The 16,613-nt window shown below is 43.1% G+C and overlaps 1 protein-coding gene across 2 annotated transcripts in view; it reads right to left on the bottom strand.

Annotated features, from left to right (window-relative positions):
• The window catches only part of LOC311503952 (ankyrin-1-like), a 76,834-nt gene extending 66,504 nt beyond the window's left edge, over window positions 1–10,330 (bottom strand). Inside the window, exons 1-4 of one of the 2 annotated variants that reach the window (XM_084566878.1) lie at window positions 9,743–10,330; window positions 7,347–7,445; window positions 4,082–4,180; window positions 1,431–1,529 (exon numbers count right to left, since the gene is read on the bottom strand). In XM_084566878.1, coding sequence (XP_084423004.1) covers window positions 1,431–1,529; window positions 4,082–4,180; window positions 7,347–7,445; window positions 9,743–10,048 — 603 coding nt within the window. In that variant the 5' untranslated portion in view covers window positions 10,049–10,330. The remainder of the gene's footprint in view (window positions 1–1,430; window positions 1,530–4,081; window positions 4,181–7,346; window positions 7,446–9,742) is intronic. The other variant, XM_084566877.1, reaches the window with a different exon arrangement.
• Between the last annotated feature and the right edge of the window lie 6,283 nt (window positions 10,331–16,613).

Here is a 16,613-nt window from a genome sequence, read left to right as displayed (position 1 = left end):
GTCTGCTCTGCTCCCTTCACACCACCGAAGGTGTATTAATCCGCCTCTGAAAATAGTCCCTGACAAATGCACTTTGTAATCCTTTTTGAGTAACATTTGCTAATTAGAAAAGTACGGGTGACAGGCCGGGGAAGAACCGAAAGTTGAAATCAAAAACTATGCAAGTGGGAGGACTTGAGCGACTTAGGTAAGGACCACACTGTGACGGCTAAGAGACTGGGTGTGCCTCAAATTATAAAAATGGTCGAGAATCCCAGTCCAATCGAGCATCTGCAGGATGTGGTGGACAAACACATTCGACTTTCAGGCAGGAGTTCTCGGCGCCAGATACCACAGCACACCTCCAGAGGTCTAGTGGAGCCCAAACCTCAATGGGTCAGGGCTATTTTGGCAGCAAAAAGACGACCTAGACGATATCAGTCGAGTGCTGATCAGCGGTTTAATAGTCTTGTTTACTTATTCTCTGATCAGATTAGCATGCTAAATATCTAATGTCCATCTGATGTGCTGTCTTTGTCCTCTGTTACTTTTAAAGCTATGGGGTGAAGAACACATTTCTAACTACCTAGTTGCTGATTTAGCACTCTACCAGAGAGTACCAGACCTCCAGCCCAGTGGCAGCTGGGAAAGGCTCCGGTCCCCTGCCACTCTCTGACGTAGATAATAATCTGGATAGATGCTGATTTAAATTCTTGGACGACTGCTTGTGTATTTGAATTGCATGGACTAGTATCTTGCATTCTTGTTTGTGTGTTGTGTACGTGCACCATTTATGCTTTCTCCAGATTTATCTTATTCGTTCCTCTCTTCTCGTCCTCTTCTTATTTTTTTTTTATATTAATTAGCTGCTCAAGGTGTTTTCCTGTTTCTTGCCACTATTACTAGTTCTGCAAAGTGTCTTGAGACAATAATTTGCAGAGTTTGTGACAAAAACGCCCAGACCTATAGTTCCTGGCTATTGTTCCACAATCACACAATGATAAAATGGGAGAATCAAACTGAGCTGAACGTAAATTGAGGCTGCGGCGGTCGCACTTTAGTCTTACGGTGGTGGCACTTGGCCGTGTGCCGGTACTACAGCGAATGATGGATGGCTGTGGCACACTTGCAGCGTAGCGCTTACTCGCGCCACAGATGCCAGGCTCTGGTAACGTCACTGGCTCCTGCTGCAGGCAGCCAAGGTCACTCTGAATGAAATCATCGTCACACTGCTGTCACCAGCCCCCTCACTCTCTTTAGTCAACAGATTTTTTTTTTGTGACCAAACTGTTGGTCGTAGTGTTGCAGTGTAATTACAGGGAGGCTAAATGAAGGCTCAGACACAGGTTAGCTATTAGAAGCTGCTAATGAGTGAGTGTGTGTGTAAACAGCCCACTAACTGCATTTGCTCTGTACATTATCTGTTTGTTCGTGTGTGTGTGTTTCTTTACCTCGGTGGCGATGCTCTGACTGGAGCCGTTGTCCAATAGGAACTGCACCACTTCCAGGTGATTCTCCTGCGCCGCCATATACAGCGGAGTAAAGCCATTCTGGAGGGAAACCAAACATTGATGATGATGATAAGGTTTTAAAGAACCAATCAGGCTGGATATACACGTTTCTATTTCAACCAAGTTAGTTGAACATTAGATAACAGATACCGCCATGCTATTGTTAATGCACATTATTGCACCTTAATAATCCTTCCTTCCTGATACTACAGCAATTTCCGTCGTGGATGCACAAGTACTGTGGGATGATCCACAGAGGCCCCTCCCCTCAACCCACAGGACCCAAAGGCCCCCACTAACAACATTCTGTTGACCTACACGATCTTAGGTCATAATGTTATGCCAGATTGCTGTATATGTTCTGCTTGTTTCAATCTGAAACATTTGGGGTGGGGTAACAGGCATATAAGAGGAAACCAGAGTTAATGTGCACTAGAAAGTCCATGAGTGAGTGAATCTCTTTGCTTCACTACTCTACAGCTTTTCAAAAGAATAATGTTGCTGCACTAAAATACAATATACGGTAGTCAGGCTGACTTCATATTAGGCTCATGTGCTATGTACTGATCTATCCCATAAATATCTCTGCTTGCATTAGTGTATAAAAAAATAAGCAGGACTGCTGCAAGGCAATATTGGATCTACAGGATTTGTGCATTAATGTGATAAAGCACCTTGACGTGTCAGGGTTTTAACTGACATGTTTTCCATCCATAAAAACGTTTCCTAATTAAATTTCAGGCAAATGTGCTTCACCATCATATATTTTAATCAAGTTAAGACACAAAGTTTGATCCGGACGATCGACTCCCGAAAGACGGGAGGTCGTGAAAGCTCCGCTCTTCCAGCAGACCTCTCGTGGCACAGGCTACATACTGTCACCTCGGTACATACCTCACACCTGATAACGGTGGAGATAAAAGCCGATCCAGAGCTGTGGCTGACAGCTGTGTGTGTGTGTGTGTGCGCGGCGCGACACAAGAACGAGGAAAAACACATCTCCATGGCAACACAGGGATCCGAAAACACGTGCAAAGGTACTCTGGTGTCGCTGCAACAACTGCTTTATTCTCCTAACACTCCTCATTTAAAATTCAGCCAGAAATACACCGGACTACTACCTAGCTTATGAACATGTGTTTCTATTGTGAAGCTATTAGCGATGTTAAAGAAATACAGTAGTTTGGGATTTTGGGAAATACATTTCTTCCCTTACTAGTTGAGAACTAACCCTAACCCTAGAAGAAGACTAAAACCTCTCTCAGGTCTGTATGTTGAATATGAAACCATGGCAAGATGAGTGTTAACCCTCGTCCACATTTAAAGAAATTAGCTCGTCGTCCATCTCTTTGTTGCTGTCAGTTGGTCACTAGTGGATGCTCTAGGCTCTGGTTGACTAGTTAACCTCTAATGTTTCCAGGTGAAACAAGCAAACCAAACATATTGCTGGCGTGTGAACGGAGGTGGCTCTACTTGCCATCAACGGATGCCATTGCTCCATCAGGGAGCCAAGTCTCTAAGCCCACTACCAGCATGGTGAAGAGGTCAAACAACTGTATAAGCTGCTACCGCTGGTCTTTGCTTCAACTGTGTCGCTTCAAAGCTTCGATAAGTTCAACTTGGTTCCCGCCTACTTCTAGTCGGCAGAGGTGTTTCCGCCTTTCGACGTTACAACGACGTTGGTCCTCATCCAGTGTGCACACCACGTACGGCTGCACAACCTTTTTTTTAATTGCAGTTTCAATTCAGACTCTGATTTGTTCTGCCATATTTGAATTAGCAAGGAGCATTAATAAAACCAAGCGGCCCTTTTTCAAACTAAGGCTGGTCAAGGGTTTCTTTGTCTGTCATGACTACAATCTTATTCAAATGTCTTGGTCTCTTGTTGTCACATTGCTGCACATGCCCTTTTAGCTTAGCAGAGGAAACAATCCAATCAATCTACATGTTTTACTCAAAACAGACAATTAATAATAATGTCAAAAACCAGTAAAGCACTTTTAAAAAATAATACACATTACATGAAAGCAGAACAGCAGCCCAACAGAAGTACAAATGTATGTGTTCAGTCATAAACACAGGAAACAGGCATCAGATATGGATATATCCCTCCATATAAGTACTGTGTACTATATTATTACTAGATTACTAGACTACTAGATTATACAGTCAAATACAATAACAACAAACACAACAATTTGTTAAAAGCGTTGTATCAGCTTTCCTGTTGTCCACTTTGAATCATACTTTTACCCCAAAGTAATGGGCCATCAATACCCGTGTAAGTTTCTTCCTCTACAGCTCCAGCCAAGGCTTTGACATTGACATTATTATGGTTGCTGTGGTGACACGTCCAGTGTGTATTTGTGTGTGTGTGTGTGTGTGTGTGTACTATTGAATATGGGCAGGGCTGCAGTGCAGTGCTGCTGACACAGGACGCAGGACACACACAAACAGAGACACTGTGTGTAGAGTAGTTGTGTACACATTCATCTGCATGAACGCACACACACTGAAACATGGATTTTTACAATTGGGGAGCTTTGACAGTGTGTGCGTGTGTGTGTGCAGGTGAGGAGGGGGTGTTTTACCTGAGACTGTGCGTTGACATTGGCACCGTGGTTAACGAGCTCCTTCACCACGTCTGTCTGGCCGGCAAGGGAAGCTATGTGGAGGGCAGTGTTTCCTTTCTGCTTTCAAAACATAAAGAGCATGTTTTAAGTTAGATTTAAATTATTTTTTCATTGCTGGTGTGTGTGACGCCTGTCTGTGTGGATGGAAGGATAAGATAGTTACTCATCATCGTCCCTCACACAAGAGAAACGTTTTATTGTAGCTGAGATTTAAAGAGTGAGATGGTGCCTGTGGCCTGACGTGCACCTCCCGAGATATTTAATTACACATCGCGTTGATGCAGACCACAGCGGACGTGGTCGGTCCAAAACGCATTTCCTTGTCCACGTCTCTCAGCGGCCGGAGAAGCACAAAAAAAATAATCACTTGGCTTCTCAGACGTCTCCTCTCTTCTCCGCGCTGCAGTGATTTCAGTAAAAGTAACTGTTGTTCATTATTCATTAGCTCTGGCTCCAACGTGACTCACTCAGTTCCAGTCATTATTTGAAATACAAGAAGAAACTGAACACAGTGACACAGAAATCCCACCGCTAACGATGACACACCAGCACACAGGTATGAATGCTTACAATGTCTTGGGCCATTGTTCCAGTAACCTGGAAACCAGAAGAACGTCCCCACCCATACATTTCTTGTGGTGGAAAGTTGTTCAGGAGCCTATTATGCTCCGGCAAAGATCTGCTGGGTCTATTATAACGTCTGGCCAGGCTTAATGTGGTGATGGACAGAAGAGAAACAGCAATGAAGTCTTAAGGCTGTTCTCGCAGCGCTCGGTCGGGAGTTCCCGCAGCTTGTTCTCGTTGTGACCGGCTACTGTTCTGCGATTGGTCAGAAATTGGAAGTGGGCGTGGTTAATGCTGAAAAGCGGAAATGCTAGCGACTAGCAGACATGCTCTGTGAGCTCTCTGTTGCTAATATTCTGTGAGTGGGTGCATGCTGGATGAACAGAGTGACCCAACGGACACATCGCCAAATCGACTGGTCGATATCCAAGCTTTATGAGTCATCTGAGTGCCGTGAATGGCTCTGACTGGTTGGAGAACTATCCAATTGCGTGCAGAGGTGTTTTTTCCTATGCATCGGTTGAAACATGCCCCATGATGAAAGCTAAGTGGCATGTGACCAGACTCATATTCTGAGAAGAATCGAGTCTGGCCGTGTCAGCTCAAATTGTCTTCACTTAGATGCTGAGTATGCACAGTTGTCATGAATTGTAGTTTAACAGACACACACATATTATGCAGGCTATTTGACATTTAGAGATTTCTCTGCAGTGCGTGTATCTACAAAAAAAAAAGACGAATAAGCATTATTAACACTGTTGAAGTTATCATTAATGATTTCTCCAACCTGCCTATGATTTCTCTTACATTTTCAAACTGTCATGTAACATCATCAGTTTGTATCATAAGATTCCACATGTACGCTTTAGTCAGATATGTGTATCTATGACAGATGTATGTTTATCTTGCTGTTCTCTTCTCTCTTTCTTCTGTCTGTACCCGGCTGGCCTTAGGCAGATGGGTCCCTCCATATGAGCTGGGTTCTGCTCGAGGTTTCTTCCTGTTAAAAGGGAGTTTTTCCTTGCCACGGTTGCCTTCAGGCTTGCTCTGGGGGTTTCAGGCCGGGTTTTTGTAAAGCGTCTTGAGACGATTTGTATTGTTATTGACGCTATATAAATAAAATTGAATTGAATTGAATGATCGGTCAATAATGGTGTATAATGGTGAGAAATAGGGAGCAAGGTTTGTGGTGACATTCAGAAAGAAGAAAATCTAAATATGTGTGAAGTGTTTAAGAGTTCGTTGGGTAGTACACATCCTGATCCTCCAACGGAAGCACCTGTCGTGCGCGCGTCAGCTATAAGCAAGCAGCAGCTGTTGCCATGTTGCCATTCCTGCTGCCACTGGAACCTCCACATAAACACCTCCCCTCATTCCTCATTCCTCATTCCTCTTCCGTCTGCTACCCCCGTAGCTGAGAGCGACTCGACCACGTGAGGGTCGAGTTATGGTCTCGCCGAACTAGCGTTGCCCTGCGTTAGGCCACAATAATTTACTAACAACTGAAAAAGAAGACAGCTATGGGGCTTCAACCTGCTTCTGTAAGGATCACCGTATTCTTAAAACTGCATATAAACAGACTCTATGGCAGAGAAAGCAGGCTGTAAACACAGCAACAGTTCATTAAGTTTTTATGGTAATTTATGCATTGAGCACATATAAAGCATTACCTTTATTTAGTTCTCTTTATGTCCACATGTAAGTCAAGTATTTAGGAGAAAACTGGCTTAAATCTACCAAAGTTCTTATCTGGATTTTTAAATGTGAACGTCTGCTGACAAAAACTTGGGACAGGAATCTCAAGACACCATTGAGAAGACCATGACGTTTAACCACACACCTCATATCTAATTAAAAATTGGACTAAAGCTGACACTGGTGCAAAGTTGGCCTTCTTTTAAGTGTGCTATTTTCCAGAGCTTACAGTAAAGAGAAGGTTAAACCCCGAATGTAAAATACTCAGAGCAGAACTACATGAACCGTGGTGCTCAAACTATCAAAAAATAATAAATAAAACATATAAAAAACAAAAACGGCAACGTCTCGGAGCTGATTACTCAATAAAAAATGTAGGAACTATCTCCTGTCGACCTATTTACACCCGCCTACTCTGCAGAAAAAAGCATCTACTCATTACGGGAGGCTCGTGGCAGCGCGACAGGATGTAAACAACGTCTCCTTGGCTTAACTATAACTGTAGCTTTGTGGCGAGGCAGCTAGTAATGTCGGACAACGTGGTTCAGCAGTGCTCATTTGAGCCGGTTTACAGAGAATCGCAACAGCTGGATGCAGGGAGAGTCTAAATGGCAGTGGTGGGTGCTCCTGCTGCGGTTAATCCAGGGTTCCCGGCATCCACATTCTTGTAGAATTTAATTATTTTTCCGCTTGGATGGGTTTACCTTGTTGTATTGGATCACTACTGGCTGTCACTGCCACAGAGTTTACATACACCTCCCGGCGGAGAAACCTCTGTACGGTGAAATACCGTCACGCACACGACAGCGCGGACCTTCACTGAATCAGCTCTAACACGCAGCCATTCATCTCCTGCTGCGAGCCGCCCAAGCGGACTGTGACTTCGAGAAGATGCTAACGCAGCAAACTGTGTGTGTGTGAAGTCATGCGTGTGAGGGCGCGCGTGTGTTTATGCGACTCACACCTTGGTAGCTGCGTCCACGTTGGCGCCCTGCTTGATGAGCTCAGCCACCACTTCCACATGGCCCTCCTTTGAGGCCAGATGGAGAGCATTCAGGCCATTCTGCAGAGAGGAGACAAGCGGAGAGAGGGGTGTTAAAATCAAGAGAAGGAGGTGGTTGTTGTTGTGTTGTGAGTCCTTGAGTCTTTGAGCAACTGAGGGTTTGTTTCTAAAGAATTCATATCAACTAAATCTTCAATACAGATCTTGTCATGTATGTATATTTTTATTAAAAAAAAAAAAAAACCCATAAAGACAACAAAGGAAATAATGTACTGGCCCTTTTCTTAATCGTCTTCCTAGCTCTCAACTTCAACCTTATTTGTTCTTAAAGGGGAATTACCGTTTTTTACAACCTGGACCTTATTTCTGGTATATAATACGATCGTTTACTCACCCATATAACTTTGGTGTCATTTGGAGTTGTTCGGACGGTATTTAGATCCAGTGGAGCACCGCGTATATCCATATAGTGGAAGTGACTGGGGCACCGAAATGCAGCCTCTTAATAACGCATTATCTGCCACGGAGCTCGTTCATTTCACCAATATTTTGTTATGATACGCTAGTGCTATCCCCCGTGACAACAGAGGCATTCCCCCTTTGTTGTCATAGACAAACATTGTCCACAAGAACACCACCAGCTACTATCTATTCGCGTTTGTTGTTTTTTGGCCAGCTGTTCCTCTCTCTGCATCCGCATCCTCCTTTCAACGAGCTCCTCATCCGTATACTCTGGCTCAAAACGGTAAGGACATCCATCATAAACAAAGTCGTCATACACAACCTCAGAATCGGAAAAATAATCAGCCATGTTGCAAAAAAATAGCAGTGGCAGGCAAACTACAGGTAAACAAGCCGACTGTTGAAGGTGCGCACGTGCTCAGAGATGACATCATCCAGGCCAGAGGTTAGTAAGTCAATCTACAGACCCCAGATGATGAACAGGTAACCCCGGACTCAACGGGGAATAGCACTTGCATATCGTAACAAAATATTGGTGAAATAAATTAGTTTTGCGGCATATAATGCATTATTTAGAGGCTGCATTTCGGTGCCCCAGTCACTTCCACTATATGGATATATGTGGCGCTCCGCTGGAACTAAATATCAGCCGAACGACTCCAAATGACACCAAAGTTATATGGGTGAGTAAACGATCGTATTTTATGCCAGAAATAAGGTCCAGGTTGTAAAAAAACGGTAGTTCCCCTTTAAGGAAGACAAACTAATTTTAGAAACCAGTTTGTTTGTTTTTGGTTATTTTTTTTAGTAGGTAATATACATTTTATGTATTACAGCTTGTTCCCACAGTCCAAAGACATGTGTGTCTATCATGGTTTTAGCGCTGTGATGGAGCGACGACTTGTCCAGGGTGTACTCTGCCTCTCGCCCAATGCAAATGGCAGCAGGGATAGGCTCCAGTCCCTGCGGCACTCTACAGGATATGCAGTAATAGATAATGGAAGCATTCAACACAACAACACGCTGATAAGCTGTTTAGCTGTTTCCAGAATTTATGTGACACTAAAGAGCAAAGGAAACGTATCAGGGGAGCCAAGACATACGGTTAATTTCATACACACCCGTGTAAATCATAAAGACATCTGCATTTGATCAGCAGTGTGGCGTTAGGCGCTGGTGAGAGATGAACATGCAGCTTGCAAGTTACAAAACTGTAGTATCTGGCAAGTCTGAGTCTTGTGTCAAAAGTTGTGCAGCAAATTTTTTGCAGATTTTCCAGTCAGGAAGTTTTTCATCACATGAGCACAAAATAAGATATATTAGTTGCTGGATATACAAAAACCCATTTCTCTGTTGTTTTGGGGATCACCAGATTTGCCCTTTAAAGCGTTGCCTAAAGATATTTTCAAAGGCAGACAAACTACCCACAGTGGCCAAAGAGTTACTCTAATTTTGTCAACACAACAATTAAATGTCACAAAAAGGGAAAAAAGGCTTGGAGTCTGCAGACATGTTTTTGGATATTATACTTTGAGCTAAGTGCTAATGTCAATGTGCTAATATGCGCACGGCGACAATACCTACATGATGTTTGCTCACGTTAGCCTACGAGCACAAGGAAATGATGATGATGAAAAAATATTAAGGGATCCGTAAAGTCATTACCAGAGTCTATATCAAATATTACCATCAAGTTCATGGGGGCAATGTAACATCAAAGTCAGTTTGTTTAATCTTCTGAGGACTATGAATGTCTGTACTAATTTTAATGGCAAATCATCTCATAACACCATAGCAATGGCTATAGGTTACATGGTTGTAGCGCATTTGGCAATGAGATTTTAGATGGACTATCACCTTGAGGTCTGACAGTTTTTGTCAACTAGCAACCTCACCTGATTGCAAATGTTGATGTCGACTCCATTCTTCAAGTAGTCCAAAGCTTTCTCTAGGTTCCCGGCTCGAGCTGCTCGCAGATAACAGGCGTTTACATCCGTCTGCAGGAAGAGAGGAACAGGATGGTTACAGTTACAGCTTAACGGTGAATATATAAGAAGCTGAGAAAATAAAAACTGGTGCTTTGTAATAACAGAATAATAAAACATACAAAACTGAGCTTTTTCTCTTTCTATATGCAAAGGAATAGCACATTTTAAGGAGCTTTGTCTATGTGATGTATTACCTTGAAAATAATGCAACATTAGTCAGAAGTTATTACGTATGTGTCATAGCATCCTAATGAATCCCTGCAATGAAAGATAAGTTGAGCAAATCCCTCAAGGCATGCATGTTATTAGCAGAAAAAAATAGGTTACATTTTGTGAGCTGACAGAAACTGAATTAGAGCTAACATTGGAAAACATTTCCAGTAGCAGGTTTGAGGGTGAAAGAAATGAAAATACACCGTCTCCAACATGCCTGCTGGGGTAAACTGCACTACACCAAGCCAAGAACAAGCAGCCTGCCAAATCCAAGCCTTCAACCAACATCTGTTGGATCAGGCTTGCTTGGTGCCAACGTGAGGTTTTGTTCTTTAGCTTTATGCTAACGGTAGCCAAAGGCTCACGGTTGCAGCTGTGGCAAATTCAATTTGACACAAGGACACCGCACGACGATCACAGCCATCATATCAACAAATGGAAAACGGAGATTGTCTTTAAGCAAAATGGACTCCCGAGCTACAGTAATGCACACGCCCTGCACAGAGAGCAGCAGCTGCGGGGCAATTTGCAGTTAACTCGTCACAACTGGGAATGACAATCAAGCTGAGCTAAGGACTTCGAAAGTGGGATCTAAATATACTGTGCGCGCACATGAGTAAATCCGTCTCGTGTGTGAGGATGGCAGGGTGTGGTCGAGCTGGTGAAAGCAGGGAGGGGGTTAGACAGTGTGAGATGTAGAAGCAGAAACACAGGCTACATTTGGGACAGTGTGCCCTTTGCTTGTGTGCCTGTTAACCTACAACATCCTCTACAAAGCTTATGAATACAGAAAAAGCATTATAGAGTTAGTATGCTTTTTGGAGTGTTTGATACGGATAAAATCCATGACAACTGAATTCACAAACTAATCATATTCAATAGACAAATCCTAAAATGTATTGTTACAGTGGCACAAGCAGAGAAAAGTCCCAAGATGTCGTTTCCTCCGAAGATTGGAGGGAAGTTCCCGCCTACTTTTGTCAGACTCACATTTTCAAGCAGGAATCCTCTTTTTGCCCACTTTGTGAATGATCTCCGTAAACGGATATCTGCATGTGCAACGTGCAAAATCTGTGGACAAGATTTTGGTAATGGAAGCTTTCTGGTTTCTGTTAGTAGTCCGAGTAGCAGTGGCTAATCTCGCTTGAGTTGGCTTTAGTGTAGCCCGTAGGAAAGCAAGCTAACATGCCATGTTTGTCAAGCACATAGTAAACTGACTAGATGTGAAACAATTCCCTCATAGATGATGTCTCTCAACGGCTGTATGTCTATTTTCGTCAGTCACAACAGCCGATGGCGTCCCAGACTGTCCTGGGACTTTCTGTCTAGTGTTCACTCTCTTTAATCTCTGTTTTGGTCACTACCAACTCATGGGGGGAAAATTGTGTTCTCTAGCAGACTTCTTCAGCTTCATCTGACTGCAGATAGTTTATAGAAGCCTATTAGAGCTAAAAACTCTAATTTTAAAGCTCTGTAAAAATTTATTTTTGTCTTGTTGTTTCATCCCTACATGTGAACCCTTCTACAAAGTCGAGTTTTAAGCGGAAGTACATTTTTTTTAACTTAAAAATACAGATTACAGCTGCTTTTCCCACAAATATTTTTTCAACTATTTACAAGAACTGGTTTATCTGATTAATTCAGCTGGTTTATCTGATACGATTGCTTTAAAGCCCCCACAACATACGGCGCGACTTTACAATCAAGCCGGCCAGAAGATTGAGACTAATACCGCCTTGTCATGCTCACTGCACCATGATCTTTGTTGCCGTGGACAGATTGTTGGCCAAAGCTGGTCGCTGAGCTCATTTCCCTCTCAGTGAATGGACCTTATCTGAGTTCATCGCTCATACACAGTGTGTTTCTGGTGTCAGCATCCAGAGACGAGGGGGGGCTTACCGGACGTCAGGCTGCGGCCGTGACAGCACAATAAAACACAAACGCGCAAGTTTAGTGAATGGGTGCTACTGCGAGGAGTTTACAGACCTCACAAATACAGTAGATTGTTGGAGTTGGCGTCACTTACTAATACATTAAAGGTAAATGTTATTGAGTAACTTCAGTAGTTAATATCGATGTGCAGTATCCTTTACTCTTGTCTGACCTTGCTCAAGACAAATACACTGTAAATCAGCACCAGCAGTGACACTGATGAAGCTGACATTTAAGTTTCTCATCTGCCATTGGTATGGATATGTCAGGGCTAAAACTGGCAACCCTGGCTCTCAAATTCCTTGCTTGTCTTTCTTTACATTTAGGAAAACTGTCTAAGTTAAATAAGCCGAATGATCTCTTATATGAACTCCTGTTAAAGTTCATGTACCCACGAATGCACATCAAACCTCCCCTGGAGTACTAAAGAAAACTTTGGAGTTATAAATTACATCTCTTTTTCCAGGATTTCGAAGCTGAATTAAAGTTGTTTATTGGACACCAGACATAGTTTCCTCTAAAAGTGGAAATCACACTGAATCTAAAAACATGCATATCATTTGTGGCTGTAGCGGTTATAAACAATACTACTTTGCCCGCAGACGCTGTGTCACATTGCAGAGGCAAATTATAGTATCTTGACTTTCTGTTGTTTACGGCGCACCTGTGCTTTTCACCTCACACACCATATCATACCCCACCTCTCATGCAATGCACCGACTAGCTATGCCTCTCTGGATAAAAACAAAACATACATTTCAAGGAACACTAGTGAAAGAAACTGGCCCACAGCTGAACCAATGGCCAATTTCTGCTGTAGAAGCAACATCAGAACACGAAGGGCTAACTAACTATTAACCCCTGTGTCGCATGGCTCAGTGTTGGATATTACACGTAATCACATATCAGATGTTACGGCCCCTTGTTGGAAACACAACATCTGAGCAGAAGGGGAAATAATGGATTGTGTTGTCGGAAACAGAAATTTGCAGTAAAGTGAAATGAACTATTTTGAGAGGTCATTGGATATTTAAGTAATTACAGTGTGTCTCCCAGCTGGAACAGAACCCTTCGCCTGAATATATAATTAACCTCTGCCCTTGTAAATGAGACGATAAATGTGCGACGCAGACAAAACTTTGTTTTTCGAAATAAAACATTCAGCAAGCTTTCTTTCAGTCAGTGGTTTGTAAAAGCAGAATGCCTTGAGGCAGCACTGTGGAGGGCTGTAAGGCACAATGCCAAGCCTTTCAAATTAAACGTGGCAGCAGGCTTGGCTGCTCATAATTCAGAGCGTTATCAGAATGCCAGTTCAAAGCATCACCCACTTAAAAAGCAGTCTGGCCAAAGAGCACTGAAGTCCAGATGAGCATTTCCAATTACACAAGAGACATTCAAGCTGAATATAGAGATGATAATATCTTTGTGCCAAATCCACATATGTGACAGGGTTTTTACGTCTTTAAACTTAAAGCAACGATGCAAAATGTAGGCCTCCCCCTTCTGGCAGCAACAGTAATTACACAAACAACGTTGACATGAGTGTATGATGTACAGTATGTCTACAGTCTAGTGTCCCTCAGTCTCTTCCCTTCTTTAGGCACTCTAAAATGAGGAAAAGCTACACCCACTTCAACACCTTCAACCACTGCAACGCTCCCTCTGAACGCAGTTTAATTTATATTTAAAACATCCAAAACTTTCCTTGAACGCTCCCTGGAATGTATTTTATTCTTAAAATTCACAGAACAATGGTTACATTAGTAACTCCTGTTTCTCCGTCACACTCCCAGCTATCATAGGCCGCTCTTCAACCACTGTATGTTGACATAAAACATGTGCCGTCGTATGAACGCCTACACAGACACCAGATTTAAAACTCCAGTGTACTGTGAATGAAGAGAGGTTTACGTAGCGCAGATTAGCTTTTCTGCATTACTGTGATATCAGTTAAGCTCTTTTTAGTTGTAACTCCAACATGAGCCGTTTGGTTCCAATTGCCATTGTTTTGAAACACAGCAAGAAACTGAACACAGCTGACTGTGACGCAAAAAACGTTCAGCATTATAGCGGCGTAATTACAGAACAATGCTGACACACCTTCGGACAAGTACAAATGCTTACAGCAACGTAGGCCATTTAGTGTAGGGTCCACATGCTGTAGATCCATTGCAGGAGTATATTACTCACAGACACACAGTTAAAAAACATTACAGTGGATAAAGCAAATGAGAAAAAAATTAAGGGGCTTCGTACCTGATTGTAGGGACGTTACTGATTACAGTACAGTGGAATACAGGCATGATCATGTGCACACAGGAATATTATATAGCGATAACTATTCATCTACAGAATCAGAATCAGTTGGCTGCAGTTCCTGCCACAAACTTCCAGTGCATTGATTAGCACGCCTCTCAAGTTTCTGCCGCTCTATTACTGTGCCACACCGGTTGGGATGAGCCAAGAATGCAGTCATCACTATGTTGTTTATCACACTATTACAGCGTCCACATTGGAGTAGAAACAATTGGTAGACTGACAAAACAAGCTTTTTAAGGCTTTTTTTTGTGTGTTTTTATTATATTTTAAAGGTCAAAAGAGGTCAAAAGCCAAAATTAGAGTTTAGACGTTTGGCTAATAATGGAAATATGCATTAGTCAGAGCCCTGGTCTATATTTTGGCTAGACACATACAAAAATATGAGGCTACAACATCCAATTCATAATGGAGAGGATGTTCTTGTTTGGTAAAGATTCTGCAAAGAAGGAGTCCATCGTCTAGAGTTGTTCCCTGTCACATACTTGAAAACATGATCGGATTTGCATGAAGTTTGGTGGACTTGCAGCACTTTGGCCAGCAATCATTCCAGTGATTTCACTTGATTCCAAAATACACACAAACGCTTCATAAGGCCATTTAAACTGGCACTGTTTCAGACGACAGGTTTTAACTTAACGTCAGAGCGTAGACGTGTTTAGATCCCGTCACCCGCTGTAACTTTATCCACATTGGACATTCGCATGAGATATGCCGAGAATGTTTCGGTCACTCTTTTTCCAGAACCCACCGCCGCTTCACGCTCATACAGTTACACACATTCCAACACAGGAGCTGCCCTCAACAACTAGCGACAACCCTGAGGGACAAGAGTGTGTTAGTCATACATATTGCCAGCTCAGGGTTGTATATAAGCAATACTTTACAGCCGAACAGTGTCTTTAAACACGAGAGCGCGTCAGATTTATGCCTTCCTGCTTGGGTTTTCTATGCAGGTTAGATAAATATCAGTTCATATCTGTGTTAATCCCTTATTAATGACTATTGATTAATGACAATACTGCATAGTGTATATCATATTTCACCAGGTTAATGGGGACTTACTTTAATACAAGAGCTGTCTTTTAACGTCACTAAGTGGAGCTGAGAAAATTAACAAATTATCTTTCTGCTCTTTATCTAATTTTTAAAAATTCTGTTTAGCTCTCCTTTTTGCCCTTTTTCCTCAAACATACAGAGCATGCGCCATTGTCCAAGGTCAGGTGCCTCCATTCATGCCAGTCTGCATCATGAAACTGTATCCACAGAGCCCTGTATGCGATGTGCACTCACAATCAGCACAAATTCATAAATTGCAATCACAGTCAAGCATTTAGGATTGCAAACAGACACACAGGAGTGTAGACACACACACACATCCATAAACACACGCACTGCAGCAGAGTGGTGCAGCAGAGTTGCCACTGCGACCCGTCCCATCAGCGACCCCCCCCCCCCCCCCCCCCCCATCAATCTCATACAACAAATGTCCCATCTCTGGACAATATCAATAAATATGATGCACTCCCAAATCTAGTCACAGAAATGTAGCAGGAGACAGGAGTCTGTTTACATTCGGCGAGCTCAATGACTTTACAGTAAAGTACAGTGAAGACTTACTTCTGCCAAATATTCTGCTGCCTCCTCCACTGCCATGTTTCTCAGCCTGCAGCTGAAAGTGTGAAACCTGAGCACTACTGTAGCAGCTAGCCCTAGCCTTGAAGCTAGGGAGAGAGGGATGGTAGGGGGCAAGAGAGGAGAGGGGGAGGGAGAGGGAGAGGGAGAGGGAGAGAGAGAGAGACAGAGGGGGGAGGGACTGTCTGTGTGAGAGGGAGGTAGAGACACAGACTGAAAGAGTGTGAGAAAGAAAGAGAGAGAGAGAGAGAGAGAGAGAGAGAGAGAGAGAGAGAGAGAGAGATAGGGGCATTATGTCACGGCTAAAAATACCTGGCTTGCAGTGAGAAAGTCCAGAGCATGGAGGAGTTGGAGAGGGAGGGGGGAGGATGGGGGAGGTTGAAGAGTTCCGGCGCTAATCTCAAACCAACTCTCGCTGGAGCAACACGGGGTCAGAGGACAATGCTCGGCTCGGAGCGAGAGAGTGTGGCAGCATGTGCAGGCAACCAAACGCCACTTGTTAAAAAGAAAATAATTAAAGATGCTGTCAAGTTGACACTCCTTTATGCTTTTAGATATTTATGGCTGGTGGCCCCCACAAACAGGAGCATGCGTTTGAGTCCCCTTGTCGTGTTAAGAAAGGCGGTGAGTTGTAATCCATGAAAGAGACATCTCACTTCTAGCCTCTGGTAAAAAAATAAGT

The sequence above is a fragment of the Chelon labrosus genome, assembly GCF_963514085.1.
Source record: "Chelon labrosus genome assembly, chromosome: 19".
NCBI classification, from domain to species: domain Eukaryota; kingdom Metazoa; phylum Chordata; class Actinopteri; order Mugiliformes; family Mugilidae; genus Chelon; species Chelon labrosus.
This window is presented reverse-complemented; position numbering and strand designations above follow the sequence as displayed.